Source organism: Schistosoma mansoni, chromosome 4, assembly GCF_000237925.1.
Source record: "Schistosoma mansoni strain Puerto Rico chromosome 4, complete genome".
In the NCBI taxonomy this organism is placed as follows: domain Eukaryota; kingdom Metazoa; phylum Platyhelminthes; class Trematoda; order Strigeidida; family Schistosomatidae; genus Schistosoma; species Schistosoma mansoni.
The window spans coordinates 21,742,547-21,758,746 of NC_031498.1; the positions used below are offsets into that span (position 1 = coordinate 21,742,547).

Consider the following 16,200-nt stretch of genomic DNA (forward strand, 5'->3'; position numbering starts at 1 on the left):
TTGGACTAACATCAAAGCCCACTATTATCGCGTAGCCCAAGATGAAGATCATCGGAGTAGTTACAGCTACATTGCATGCAAATATGACGAGAGAATAAGGACAGACATGTGCGCATATGCGCAAGTGTGTCAGTCACCCTACACACCATTGTTCAAGCCTGCTTCTGGCAATTTTTCTAAGATCTGTTTTCTCACAGGTAAATAATTTAACAATATACATTTATGAATAATTATAGCTATCCCCATATGATACAACTATTTTTTTCCATTTAAAAAAAACTAATATTAGTAATAATAATAATAATAAGATGAATAAAAATCCACCAAAATTTAAAGTAGATTTTGGACGTTCCAAATAGGAGACTATTTCGAAACTGTTGGAAGGGTGGCTAAGTGGATGGATGGAGGGGGGATAGTGGAAGAGACAACAATAACAATAACAACGAAGGTAAAATGACTGGATGTTGACAAGTTGTCTTTCATGGACAACAATTATAACAATATTTATTTATTCCTAAAATATTATGATTTAAATATTTTTAAAACATTTGAATATCAAGTGGTTTTCGTCTTAGAGGGTGATTGTGCACTACTACTGCTACTACTCAGTAATATATTAGTTATGTATAGTAAATCGTATAACTGTTCAAACTTAATTGACTCACTGAAGACCATCTTTTCCAGAGAGAAGTATTACAATTTATCTTCGAAATATACTACTTAAGTCAGTAAACAGTAGTTGAACACCATATCAACAGTAGAATAAAAGGAAACAGCTAACAAAAGTTATTTCAACTTTTATAATAATTTAACACTTACGAATTAAATTCCATAGACGTTGTAAGGACGGCTCGTCGGTAGACTCTAGGAAGCCTTAAGAAGCCCAGGAAGAGCCACAGACATTCCATCCAATCACTGCTAGGGGAATGTTCTAGAATGTCGACGTGTAGCTTCCCCATTGGATGGATAAGAATGACCCCTATGTGCCTATTGGTTGACCTAAATGATGATTTACATTCAGCCAAAAAACTATAAATATACGAGATTTCTGTACTATATTTTGACACTGATTTGGGGAATAAACTTCCTACTTACTAGTCTTTTGCCTTCTCTTTTGCGACGTTGCGGGTTCTATCGTTCAAGTAGTCTAGTAGTTCGCGGTATATTAATAATCAAGGCTCTAGATATAACAGAGATGAATTGCTCAAATCACTCAACTATATTTAATCCATTAAGATTGACTGACTAATAGACCCCAATTTGAATAATTGATGATTTGTGTACTTAATTGCCAAATATCATTTCACGTACTCAACTATAAACCATATTGTTTCTTCAATTATCTACTGCCTATACTATACAATACTACTGTTGTCCCTACTAAAAATAATAGTGAAACAGTGTTGACACTTGTAATCAATCTACTTATTTGATGTAAGCTAATTTATGTCAGCCGCGTCATGGTACTGTTTGAAAGTTTAAACTTATTTTTTAAAAATCTCATCATTTAAAGTCAGTAAATTTTTATCTAATCCATGTAACTGATCAATTTATTATATAAATCCACATTACTTATTATTATTACTGTTATTAAACCCTTTTATTTATATATTGTTAATTAAATTAGGATAAGTAAATGTAATTAAGCTATCAGCGGGAGATAATAATATTGATTTTCTCCTTTTTTTTCATTCGAACGAATAAAAATGGTACCTACCTCTTAGTTGGTTTGTGTTCATGCTTGTTTATTCATTTGCTTTTATTTTTGACCAAAACTTACTATAGTGATTATGTGATGATCAGTTTGTGAAGTTGCTTGATTTTCACTTCATTCTTGTTTCTCAATCGTAGATTTTGTTCAATTATACTTTTGTTTTGTGTTTTTGTTCGGGGAGGGGGGAGAATGTTTTCAAACTAACAAGATAATTAGATGTTTTTCTTTTAATACCTACTACCAAAATTTGTTTATGATATAAAATGAAAACACACTTGTTTAATAGATTTTATGTTAACTCATTTACCAAGTATAGATTAATTCGTATACTTGACTTTGAGTATAGCTATTAATACTATCGAGTTGCTAAAACCGAAGTAGATGAAGCTGTAGTTCGATCTTGTGATTTATTAGCTAATAATAGAACTCATTAACCCTTTTAGTCACTACTTCATTTAAGTGGCATAGCATTTTGGAGTAAATATGCTTTTTTTGGTGGGATTACATTCTCTGAAGTGGATAGTTTAATGGTAAAGTTTCATTATCTTTCTACACTACATCATTGGCACAAACTTCAGATAAGAATGAGCTATTTGGATTTCTCTACACATGACTCACTAATATCTTGTTCTGTCATTAACCACCTATATATATATATATATATATATATATATATATATATATATATATATATATATATTTCAACTCGTTGCATGTGATTTAAATAATTAAATTTTAGTCTAAGTTTGATAGTCACAGGTTCTATTGACCTACTTAGGTATGGATATCCAGCTGATATTATTAATCCTTACACACAAACTTGTATACAAAAACAATATGATTCAAGGCTTAACACATAAATTTCTACTCTTGATGAGTGAGTTAAATGTATCAGTTGATTATTGGTTAGAGCTATTTGACTTTTAATCAGTAGTGTAGTAGCATTGCATAAGTTCGAAACCTGTCTCCCTTTGATTTGAATAGTTGAGCAGTATCACTAATCGCTGTTGTGTACACACACACACACATAAAATGTGGCTTTATAGTGAGTAGATTTACCTCATATTTTTAATGAGTTACTTTCATGAAAATTTGCTGCAAGTGAATTATTTGTGATGATTTTTTAAAAAGTACTATGGGAAAATGTTCAAAGTTATGCGTTCTGAGCTAGATTTTTATTTACTAAATATATTTCTCAGAATAAAAGCTCCATTATCGTGGCATATTTATTTTATTGTCGTTGCTGTTATATTTCTACTCCTTCTCCTCCCTCTCTCCTACACAATCAATAATCACACAGAAACACGAAGTAGTTAAAAGTCACGTTATTTTCTTATCATCATATCAAATGTACATCGATGAATCGGTAAATGAACAGTTATCAGCACTGTGTCTGTTTAGTTTTTTCTCTTTCCATATTACTCTTTACTGACTGGCAAATGCCATTTACATACATTACATAGGGTTGAGTAGGTCTTCTTGTCGTATATTTGCAACTAGTTAACATTACATCACATCTACTTTCCGTTGTGCATGCATGTTTATATGTGTATACGCTCGTATCATATTCATTAATTTTCATGTTTTGAATCAAGTTGTCAGTGTGTGATATTTTACACAGTAGGCATAGATTAGAGATACATTAAATAATAGCTGTTCTAGCTCTTTGTGTTTTTCAATAGTTATCTAGCTAAATTTAATCTGAGATATAAATTAAAAGTGAACCATTTTTACTAATCTCTCACATTAATATTAATAAAAATTATGTTTGTATTAGTGACTAATTTAAAGATAAATTCTCCAAGTTCTATTTTAAAAAAAACAGTGTATGTTGGAGTTCAACCATATTGAACTCGTACCGGATTTTAGGGGCTGGTACTGTGTCAAGTATACATAGGTTATTCTAACCTCTGGGCAGATCAATCTATTCATTCTTCTCATGCCACATTTTTACACTGTCACTTATTCGCTTATCAACCTTGACTTTTTATATGGTCGTATGTGTGTGCATTTCTTATCTTCCTCATATGTCTGTAACTTATTTTTGTCTGACTATAAATATTGATTCACGATTGATTAAGATGAGTTGACTTACATGCTTTCTCCACCATGCGTCATTTCGCTTCGTTTGTCTTGATTAACGATTGTATGAAATACACGTATCCGAAATTCATGCTCGTATTTGACTTATTTAATTCCGTTATCCACTAACGCGACTTAAGTCGATAATTATATATGAGGGTAACTGGGATGTATATTTTGATAACAAGCAGCAAACGATCTACCGGGAGTCAGATATCGGGCCACTAAAAGATATCATCAATATCAACAAATAGTAGTAACACAATATTACTTGAATTAACTGACGTTCGAAATTTAAACTGTCGGATAATGTTTTGAAGTTAAACAACTAACCTTGATGCTCTCTTTTTTTTCTTTCAATCTTTAGCGTGGTCGTTTTTATATTTTTTCAATAGTCGTACGCCAGATTGAAGCACTTATTAAGCGGTTCTTGGTTTTTACCGGTTGTCTAAACTAAAGTCAGCCAATGATATAAACTTCAAATTAACTTCTTATTATAAATTATTATTTACAATTCTCATGCAATTTACTCACCTTGAGGTACTCATACTAATTCCATCTCCCGTCTTCACACAAAAGTTTCGGCAAAATTTTCCTTTTTATAATAATAAGCAATAAGGAAAAAAAATCGGTGAGCTTCCTTATGACTGACTTTTTTTATCGTGTTTACTATAAATATAAAACCATATTTAGTCAACTTGTCTTCATTTACTTGCAATAAAATAATCTTTCATACATTAATTAAAACATTGAATAAAAATGTAGCCTCATAATTTAAAAATCTTTATCTTAGTTTATAAATGATTCATTTAAAAGGGTAGAATATGATATAATTAACTTATTCTCTTAAGGTCGTTATGTATCCAAACGAGTATATTGACCTGAAAGTTATGCTGATTAGGGTTTGTGTTATTACATTTAAATCCTATCACTGATATATATATATATACACATACTAGTGTGGAAACTCTTTTGATATAGAGAGAAATTTACTGGAATTAGATAATTTGATTGTAGAGACTTCGTGTAGATTGATTTTCTTGATATGACTGCAAAATATGAGCTAATAATAATTATACCGTAATTCTGTTAGGAGACATTTTATAGTTGTTTGTATATGTGTATCTAGAAGCCTGAGGGAAAATGCCTAATGGAATTTTTATCCATTCAGCGTTTTCGCAAATGTCTTAGAACAATCTAAACACCAACTTACTTATATTTTTCTCCGATCTGACTTATCAGCTACCAAGTTTATTATAAATTTTACTGTCTTTTCTAGAAACTTCTCTAATTTCAAAGTCATTTGTAAACCACTTACTTGAATATTCTTTGTCTTAGTTATATCAAATAACTTTAGGAGTGTAGCTTCCATATTTTTCTGCTTTCTGTTTTTGTTTCAGGTTAAAGAGCTAAAGATTGATAACAGTTTAGAAATTGGTCAGAACATAACCCCAAACTGATCTACTCTATCTATCAATTCCCTCTTCTAATGAAACAAAAATCCATCTTTATTATATTCTCTTTATTTTCTCTTTTTACAACGTTGTCCTTTTTGTATTTTCTGTATGTGCACATGTTATTTAGATAGTGTTTAGTTCTCCCCCCTTTATTCTCTTTATCAGGTGTCTTTTGTGTTTACTATAACTTGCTCTTTACCTACGTTATTCAAAAATATCAACTTCATAGTTAACTTCAATAGTTTCCTTTTTTCAATGCTCTACTGGCCATTCTCTTTGACTCATTAGCCCCAAACTATTAAACATGAAGGAAAAAAGAGGAAGATGCGAGTTTAGTGTTCTACTTTGAAAGGATTATATCACTCTTTACATGAAGTTTTCCTTTATAGTGTTTATTAATAAAATTTAAGTAAATTATTATTTTAAAAAAATGAATTCTCGTATTAGACATATGTCCACACTCAATGAAGACAAAGTACACAACATTATCAGAATATCATACAATAGTTATAAAATAATTAATAACTGAATTTGTTGAAAATTCAATTAACCGAGGAATTCTCATCATCATCATCAGTATGAATGAATCAGTAGCTTTATTATGGATCGCTTCTTTATTAGTTGTTAAAAGAAGAAATAAGTAGTTTGATTTCAGAATAGTAAAACACATATACATGCAGGCTTAGTAACTGAGAATAAAGATCCAATTGTTGGTTGTGGTTTGTCAAACTGATAAAATACTGTGATGTTTATTTGGCTGTTTGTTTGTTTTTTTTTCCTAATTATTATCATCATTATTATTGTTGTCACGCAAAAACCTATTTTCTTTTCTGAATAATAATAATAATACCATTTAAAATAAAGGAAAAATTCTTGATTTAAATTTATCAAAGGATCAGGATATTGTATGAAATAATTTTTCTACATTTATAATTTAATTAAATTGTCCATTGTTACTAGTTTTGGTCTTACTTTTCTTTATCCAAATTCGAGATAAACATATTCTCTTTTCCAAGTAGGTTGACACTTATTATATCAATCTAAAGTAACCGTTGGTGCTATTTCTTTCTCCCCTCCATCTTTGTTAATCTTTTTCGCTTTGTTTTGTGTCTTTGTTTCTTGTACCTACTAAGAGCGAAATCGAACTTGCAAGTTCAAATATGAAATTTTACTTTGACTTTCAATAATCATCATCACTATAATACATTGGTTTGATAAACGTTTTTATTCTCCCAGTAACAAATAAAAACGAACTTTATATTTTTAGAGAAAAAAGAAACGCACAATGTTCCGAGTAGAATTATTCACAATTTAAACAATCTTGTAATTATCAGCATAGAGTTGTGAAGATTGTTGAGTTTTTGATTGAGATCATGAATCGATCAGTGTTAGGCCACCATTGAAAACTTGGTAGCACTTGACGGCCGTCTCGTCCTAGTATGAAACCCCTCGGCAGTGCTCACTCATGATCCCGCGCGCGGCGTTCGAATAAACGACCTTCGGTCTCGCGCGCGAACGCTTAAACTCTAGACTACTGGGCCGGCATCCAACAGTCCCAAACTAGGACGAAACGGCCATCCAGTGCTTTCATGTTTTCAATAGTGGTCTAACATTGATCGATTCATGGTCTCAATCAAAAAATCTCGTAGTTTTCTTTCATATTTCTCTCCCTATCTGTGTTTTTAAGTATAATTATCAAGTTTTGATATGGTAACTTCAATTAAACTGACCGCTAGGTAAACACTTAATAACAATAATGATAATAATAATAGTAATAGGGTGATGATATATATTTTTAATATCTGTTAATAAGATAGAAAGTTGAATTCCTAACATTTCACAACTTAGTGTTCTCTGTTTATTCTCGTAATTAATGACTTACACTGAATTGTAAAGCGTAAGGAATTCAATTTCCTACCTTATTAAGAGATATTACACATATATTTCTACTTAATTATTATTATTACGATTATTATCATCAGTATGTACTGTTGTTGTTGTTATCCTTTGAATCATGTCGGCATTGATTTTCCACTGGTTAAAGTGTTCGATAGTTGTATCGTTTTAATACTCTAAATCTTATTTCTTGAATATACATTGTTTAATTGAACCATAAAAAGTCTACGGCCAGAATTCACTTCACGTAATTCATAATAAATATTTAATGGTTTAATGATTTTGATTACATGTTTATTCTTTTGTTTGTTTGCCTTCTTAACACTTAAATGTTATCAAACTTTTTACATCTATCATTCAATATATTTATCGGACATTGAGGTAGGTGTCTATACATGCGTGTAACTCATATCCTTACCTCTTTCTATTTTGTACTTCTATAATACATTCTGATTGTAGCTAGAGAACCATTAAAAACTATGAATACCAGGACAGCCGATTCATCCTAGTATACGACCCATCAGCAGTGGACATTCATGACGTGGCCAAGGGTCAATTCAGAAACTTATAGACCTCTCAGTTAGCAGTCAATCTTCAAACCACTTAGTTAGCATTCGATAATTTATATTCCTAACGTCAACTCATTCGCTACAGTCATATTGCTTTTATGAAGTCTTGTGTTTCTGTCTTCTTTTTTCAACCCATCACTTCTCACTTAACGACCCATTAATGTTCTACACATGTATTCATATTGCATCTTACTCATGGATAGTGTAGTTCAATGAATTAGAATTGAATTTCCCACATCTATCAGTGTCTATTCTTTTATTTTGTTTTACCGAAATAAAATGATGCTTGTTACTAACCATCAAGTCTTCAATGAGATTATTCGGTTTGTGATGTGAGCTTCTGGAAGTTCCAGTAAAAATCTTTGGCTCACTATTGTCTAGTGTCAGATGGATGTCACTAATTACCAAGGAGTAACTATCCATACAACGTCATAGATCACATCATTAAAGTTCATCTCACGCACCGTAGAACTTGAAGATATTCGATTCAATATCATGTATCCTGAGTACATGGACAGTTTTGAAGAGAAGCCTCAAACTGATACAAAACAACTGTCAAGTGCTCCTTGGTTTCTCAGGTGATATTCTCAAGTACCGAGATCATTTCCTAATAATATACTTACTCCAAAGATCCGATCAATAACTGTTTCGATTCAGCAATCAATAACAGTCGAGTCTTTTTCTCTCCACACAGTTGAAAAAGAATGTTTATTTAAACATCTTGTTTCACAATAAAATTATAATCACACAAATTCATTTCGTTTCTCACTTTTTTTCATTCAGTACTTAATTGCATCCTAGTGGCACTTACTGTTATTTATTTATACCTTCTGTACTGTTACGTAACTTATCACCTTGGTTTAACAGTCAAGTGTTTCTTTATTGTCATCTCCCTCTTTTGTTTTAAGCATTTCATATAAACAGAATTCGTAAACGTAGGATTAAGTTAATCAGAAATAGATTGGCTTAATTTGATTATTTGTTTATTTTTATTATAAACAATAGTGTTTATCCTTGTTACTATTTTTATCATTACTGTTATCACTATTTATTAATACTTTTCTCTCTCTCCCGCTTTTTGTTTATTCTTCTGTCAGGGTACCTATGCAACGGTGTACAAGGGTAAAAGTCTTCTAACAGAAACGTTAGTTGCTTTAAAAGAAATACGTTTGGAACATGATGAAGGTGCACCATGTACAGCCATACGTGAAGTGAGCTTATTGCGTAATCTACGCCATGCAAATATAGTCACTTTACATGACATTATTCATACTGAGAAGTCGTTAACACTGGTATTTGAATATGTGGTAAGTTTGATATTATTATTATTATTATTATTATTATTATTAATGTTGTTAGCATTTCTTTTTTACGGGATGGTAAGGATCCTAACATCTATGCATAACCTTACTCTTGTTTATACAGGTTCAGAACCAACAGTAGCCATCGTAGCCATCGAAGGACTCCAGGCGGAGTTTTGGGCATTGTCGTTGTTACTTTTTCTAAAGCATAATGTTGACGATGGTTTGTTGATTACACTCCCTCCTGCCCTCATTAAAATATAGGATGATATATACATAATTCAATTTGTAATAGTTTGGATTGTCTTGTTAATATTTTTTACTGAAATTTGATCGGTCTTAGTTGCCACACATACATCTTGTCGGGATTGCTTCGACGTAGCCATCATGAGGCAAGTTTATATCGAGTAGATTGAATTTAACTAGCAGTGAAATCCAGGACGCGCTGTATGCACTTACAAAGTAAACATCAACTTTGTGATGTAGGTATATTCAGCTGCTAAGTTCTAAGTAGAATGGAACGCGCGTCATGGATTCCATTACTAACTAAGTTCTATCTACTCCATGTTATATATGGGTGGTATTTGACGTAAATTGACCTCAGTCACAGGTATCATTGAAAACAATTGAGTATTAGACAGCTCTTTAAACCTTTAGTATGAAACTCCCGAAAAAGGGCGTACTCACGAACTCATACTATGAAAACATAATTGTTCAACTATATATGTAAATAGTTGGTTTGTGACTTACCTCTTCATCCTTGATTACCCATTTATTCTCTGCCACATCATACTATCTTATTGAAATATTCTGTATCTATGGAAATAATAATTTCTCTTTCTTAACACGAACTCAGTTACGTAGCCAATATTTCTATCTTCTGATAATTTTTAGTAGGGTATTTTTTGTGGAGTATTTGTTTCATAAATAAATGATCCATGCGAAATCACCATTCTTATTTCTAGTAATTGGATCGAACAATTGTTATCGTCTGAACAGCATAACCCATATAGTTGTTGAGTATTCTTCGATTTGTCTCTCCTGCTTGTTTATATCCGGCACCTCACTGGAACTCTTGTCATTTATTTCGAAATCGCATCAACGATAAATGCTAAATTATCATTTCAAATAGTGTGTTGATGGAAATTTTTTTCAATTTGAAGATAAGTTTCATCATGGTTTGATAATAGTACTAAAAAACTACCTATCCTTCTATGTTTATCCAGTAAAAGTTTTTTTAACTATCGAAATTGAATTCATTCAATGAAATATGTCTCTAACTTGTCAAACACAAGATATTTGATTCGGTTAAACTCCACTTGTCACGGCTTCTCACTAGAACTCAAAGAATTATCACTCAAAACTAGTCAATAGTGAGTACATTGTAATTTTCAGTATGGAATTGTGGAGATTTCTGAATTTCATTGAAGTCATAAATATATACGAACGTTTATTTTCTAAATGTTTACGTCACGGTCCCGGCTAATTAACTGCAAATAATAACAAGCACCTAATTTATATGGATACTTTCTAAACTACTTGTATTAGTTAGTAGTATAAATCGTTAGAGTGCTTTTATATTGCCGTACAGCTGAAAATTTTCAGTTTTCATTGATTTTAAAAAATAAACAATTCGTAACATAGGTAGTGGTAAAATATATATGATTAAACTGTATGAGAAACATATCTGTATAGCTTATCAAAGTGGTTGATAATTGATATGCGAATTTGTATTTAAAATAATTTTTTCAAAAAGAAAAACGGTTTGTAATTTCTCTGTCGATCATCAGTCTTTATTGAAATGGATAAGCTACCTGAACAAATGTCTCAATGGTAGTAGTGCCTTTAAACAAACAACTACATTTAGATTAAACTTTCGGATGATAGAAATGGGGGATATCAATAATGGGAATATATAGAAACATGTACTGTAAGTAATCACTTTCTTTCCATACCACGTAAACAAGTTGTAGGCTCTAGTGTAGCGAAAAACTCCTTAACATTTTAATCGATCAGAGTACTAGAGAGGTTATCGAACAGGTATGCCAATATTGCACACACATTATTGGTGTCCACATTCTTTAGACATGATTACTTATTCTAACTAATATTTTAATGTATAAAAGGTATGATGTGCTGTAGACATGGGTTCAACATTGTAAATAAGACTGTGCAAAGGAAAGAACAAACCTTAGATAAATTTTGTCGTTATTATCGTTCTCCTTCACCTTCTGTCACGATCACTTTGTTATTTTATATTGACTACTCAACAATGTTTTCGGTGTTGTATTTGAGGATGTTGCTTTTCCCTTTGTGTATGTTGAGGCCTATTGATGCAGAGGCTGCTGCTACACTGGTCGTCTTGACCTGCATTTGTTCGCGTGCATGGGATAGAAGGGCTAGGTTATTTGTGAAGTCTAAAGCGTCTAGTTGCATGCAAGCTGTCCATTTTATTCCGTATATACACTGTACATTACAAAATTTAGAGCACATAAATCTTAGTCCCTCCAAATTATTTCTCATTTATCTCAGTTAATTCTATCTCCATTTTCATGATTCAAAACATCCGTAGGAAACCTCGAAAGTCAAGCTGTTCATCCGTTTAGTTGTTTCACTGATTTTTTCTAAAACTCAAATATTGTGCTGAAATTGTGTGCATAGGAGATTTTTCTCAATTTAGTTAATCAACTAACCTGGGAAGAGTTGAAAAAACACAAGAGAATTGCACATTTTCAGTGCTCTCTTTGGTACAAGAGGTCAAAGGTCGTCGTGGCCTTGTCTCTGGTAGTCCTTGAGAATTCTTCGGAAAAGTTTTTAGGAACTGGAAAGAGGCTACAAACAATTAATGTAATTAGCTTTGAATGAAAACTTTCCGGAAATTTCTAGAAAGACGATGGGTTATCTGTCATGCTCTGATAAGATAATCACCTATTTTTTCATCAATTAAGAGTGTTTTCAGAATCTTGCTGGATATCAAGGCTAGTGGTTATTGTGTCTGTCCAAAACCCTACACAACCTCGGATATTACACCTGTTAGCAGAAAAAACTTGGGGCAACATCGGCATACCTCGAGTCTGTTCAACAAAGCAATCAGCCTACAGTGCTTCTGGTGGAAATTTAGGTATTGTCGGTGAAAAAAATTTCAGAGTCACTATAGAGGAACTAACAATGAAGGGAATTCTGTATCTCACAGTGCATTCAGCACTGTAATAAACCCAATCCACAACGAGGTTTGAATCGTTTAGAATGTACTTCTAGTTTGTGGAAACGTCTCCTAAGTTTATTCTTTATGATATCATATATGAGAATAAATAGTACAATGTTAGTTGTCGATTCACTCCATTTACTGGTCATAAATCAATACTGGCACTATTTAGGTCAAGGGAAAGATTTATTGTGTATACAGTTAATCGATTACAACGATGAGCAACCACGCTTAGGATACGACCTCAAGAAAAGGGAACATATTATCAAGATTAACTGGTTCTCATCCGAAACTAGAAGAAAACAATGTGATAGAACCAATAGAAACTGAAACAGACGTTGACCGAGTGTTGGATGTTCCAGTTTGTGAACTGTCAGTTACCTTCGAAACCATTATAAAAGCCACAGTAAAGGAATACACCTTAAGATAAATTTGGGGTTGTCTTCCCATCTAATAACCGATCTGTTACTTTCAAGGGAGATTTCTACAATATTTTCGTCTTCGTAACTTGTTTATGGTAGTTGGTTCTCGGATCATGTTCGAAGATTGAATTGTTATCCCGTAAACTCTTCATCAACAAATTCGCAAGTAATTTCACTCTGGTCAACTAGGGATCAATAAAGTAAAGTCTTTTGCTCACAGCTACTCTTACTGGTCTCTAGTGGATCGCAATATCAAAGAAAAATGCCACAATAGCTCTTGACTTCAAGCTGCTAGAAATTCTACGAAGTCTACCACAACTGTGGTCCAAATCTGACAAACCTTGGAAAAGACTTCACGAATATTATTTTGGTTCAAAACAAGAACAAATATATTTGTTTATCGCAGGTCTATTTAAAAAAATGGCTGGAGATATGCATTACATCAATTTGGACAGACGAAGAATTAATCAGGAATTTATATAATTTCTCTAGATGTTGCAGGGTTGTAGAGACTTTGGCTACTGATAATGATTCTCAATTTATGTCACACTCTTTCAAGCAGTTCTTCAAAGTGCATGGAATTAATCATTTACGTTCTCCATCTTATCATCTATAGTCCAACGCCCAGGCAAAACGTCTCATGGCCACCTTCAGACGAGTTTTCTTTAAAAGAGGTAGCGGGGCAATAGGATGTCAAGTCAAGTAATTACCAAGTTCTTAACGTCTTATAGATAGATATCTCCCAAACTACTTAGTCAGAATCTAGCTTCACCCGTGGTATCTGCCTCGCCCCTGAAATCATGGTTGATTACTAGTCATAACTTCTAGATTTATTTTGCCTTGAAAAAGGTTATAAAATTACCAAGTATGATGAATATCGGCCTAAATTTGAATAAACAGTTTGACCGAAATTGGACATCAAGTTCATAGAAGACAGTAGGTATTAAAAATCGTCTATCAAATAAACTCGGTGATTGAAATTTAACTAGTTCTCGTGTTTCTTCCGACAAAATGGTCTAAGCCTGCTTCTTCAGGAAAGTAGTCAAATTTTCAAGCTCAAACTAAGTTTCCCTAGCGAAACAAAAATATGTGACCTTTAATTGCTGAAATTATTTCAAATATGATTTGTACAGATAAAATGACTAACATCGCTACTACCACAACCATTATTATGAATAATAATAATAATAATAATAATAATAATAATAAATGTCTGTTTTATTTTGCCACTCTATATTTATACGTGTGTGTGTGTGTGTGCTAGAGTATGCCTCAGAACATGTCAATGTGTCTTCTGTTTTATTAAAATCGAATCAACTCGAAATAAGCAAGTCTAGCCTCAATTGACTCACGCCTTCAACAATGAAAATAACATATTTGTCTGTGTATATGTGTGTATACACGCACACGCACATACATATATATGCACATGTTTGAATAACTAAATTATGTATGTTTACTGAAAATGTTTCTGTTGAATAATATACAAGGGTGGGACTGTCTCTTTTTTTTCTTTTACAAAAACTGTAAAATTCTAGTAGAATTGATTGCTTTTTGGTTTGTTGCAACTTTTTAATTTTAATCGTCTACTCTAAAGGGATAGGAGAAAATGAATGATTGCTAATCATCTTTTTACCATATTCCAATCAGTTATTCATTGACCTAATTATTCTCTCTCTCTTTTCCTCTTCCTAAATATTTTTATATTTATGAGGGTGGGGAGATATAATTATTCTCATGAAAAAATTGAATAATGATATTAATAATAAAGTACTTTTTAATGCAAATTTCTTAATTGTCTAGCATTATTTAGGGAAACGTAAGAAAGGTTTACTGAATAACAGCTGAAAACGTTATTCGTTATTGCATAACATGTTATTATTACCATTAACATCATTGTTATTGTCAGAAGGGATTTTGTGGAGATTTAGTATTTTCATAGTTGAAAGCGTGAGTCAATTGAAGCTAGACCACCAAGGAAAACCTGGAAACACTGGACGGTGGTTTTGTCCTATTATGGGACTCCCCAGCAGTGCGCATCCACGACCTCGCCTCGCGAGGTTCGAACCCAGGACCTGCCAGCCCCGCGCCAGGGCACTTAACCGACAGACCACTGAGTCGGCATCCGATGGTGTTTATGTCTAACTCCAACCAATCCATGAAGTTGAGCAACCGTTCACCAATTGTCTTCAGTGAGTTCCTATCTCACAACAGACGTGGTTTGAATCCCACTGGTTCAGTGCTTCCAGGTTTTCCTTGGTGGTCTAACTTCAACTGACTCACGCTTTCAACTATTCACTTATTGTTATTGTTAATAGTAGTAGTATCGATTTATTGTAGTGTTTCACGCAGTAATTAGTAATTGAAACATACAGACCAACAGGCTTGTTCTCCTTATTTGTTCATATGAATTAAAAACCTTTACATGTGAATATGATATGCTAAGTTAGAATATAGAATTTCAGTAAGATCTTTTGAGTAATCTACTGCCTATTCTATTTCGTTGTCATTAGTGTACTCGTATTTTCATCATACATCTTCGAAGATAGATGTCATTGGGAAAGAAAACAAATTTTCAATTATAGATATCTTCTAAGCATTGCTCGGATGTAGTAAAAGCATAAGATAGTGTTTATGGTAAATGTTGACTACAAAGCAAAGAACACAGATTACATCTAAGATTTTGAATTTTGAATGACTGAAATTGGAGGGATATGTGCTTCGTATCATAAGCCACTTCATACCTGACATTCATTGAGTTTAGTAGAATTACAATAAAAACTAATACAATAGTGATGAGGTTCCGACGAATGAAGTCATCGGGTAATGTGTTTCATATCATTATGATTTATATCGGAAAACCTATAGTTCTTTGGAATTAGCTGATAATTTGCCTTACTAATTTCTTTAAGTTATTTTCTACGCTTCCATGAAAACAATGTAATTATTAATACATTTTAATCCTGCTCATTCAGTAACCAACCGAATTTTCTTGTGTACTAACTAACCAGGATGTTTATGAGTTAATGGAAACTATGAATAAGTAATGAAATATATTACTTAACAGTTGTTTTAATTTTATAGTTTTAAGTCACGAACTGATCTTAGCTAGACCACTATCGAAAATCTGGAAGCATTTTACGTCTCTCTCATCCTAGTATAGGACTCCTTAACACTATGCATCCATGACTACGCAACAGGGATTTGAACCCAGGACTTTATGTTTTGGATATGAATGCCTTAACTTCAAGTGGGTATCGAGATTAAGTGCTCGGCGCGAAACCGAAAGTCCTGGATATGAAAACTTGTGGCGGGGTTGGAGATCCACACTTTTTAGGAGTCCCATACTAGGCCGAAAAAGCTATCGATTGCTTCCTGGTTTTCACTTGTGACTTAACTAAGATCAGTCTATGATGTAATCCTTGAGAAGTCTACAGTCTCCATAAATCCCCCTGTTCCAATTGTTTTATTGTTCAACGAAGCCAATTGTTTGTAACTCTTTTTTTATCTCTGATGTAGTAAATATCAGATTAATAAATAAGTGACTAGGAAAA

At 32.6% G+C, this 16,200-nt stretch overlaps 1 protein-coding gene across 1 annotated transcript in view; it reads left to right on the top strand.

Annotated features, from left to right (window-relative positions):
- The window catches only part of Smp_041820 (serine/threonine kinase), a gene marked incomplete at both ends in the record, with an annotated part of 47,698 nt that overhangs the window by 17,267 nt on the left and 14,231 nt on the right, over nucleotides 1–16,200 (top strand). The window contains one exon of the mRNA XM_018797193.1: nucleotides 8,816–9,025. Coding sequence (XP_018652259.1) covers nucleotides 8,816–9,025 — 210 coding nt within the window. The remainder of the gene's footprint in view (nucleotides 1–8,815; nucleotides 9,026–16,200) is intronic.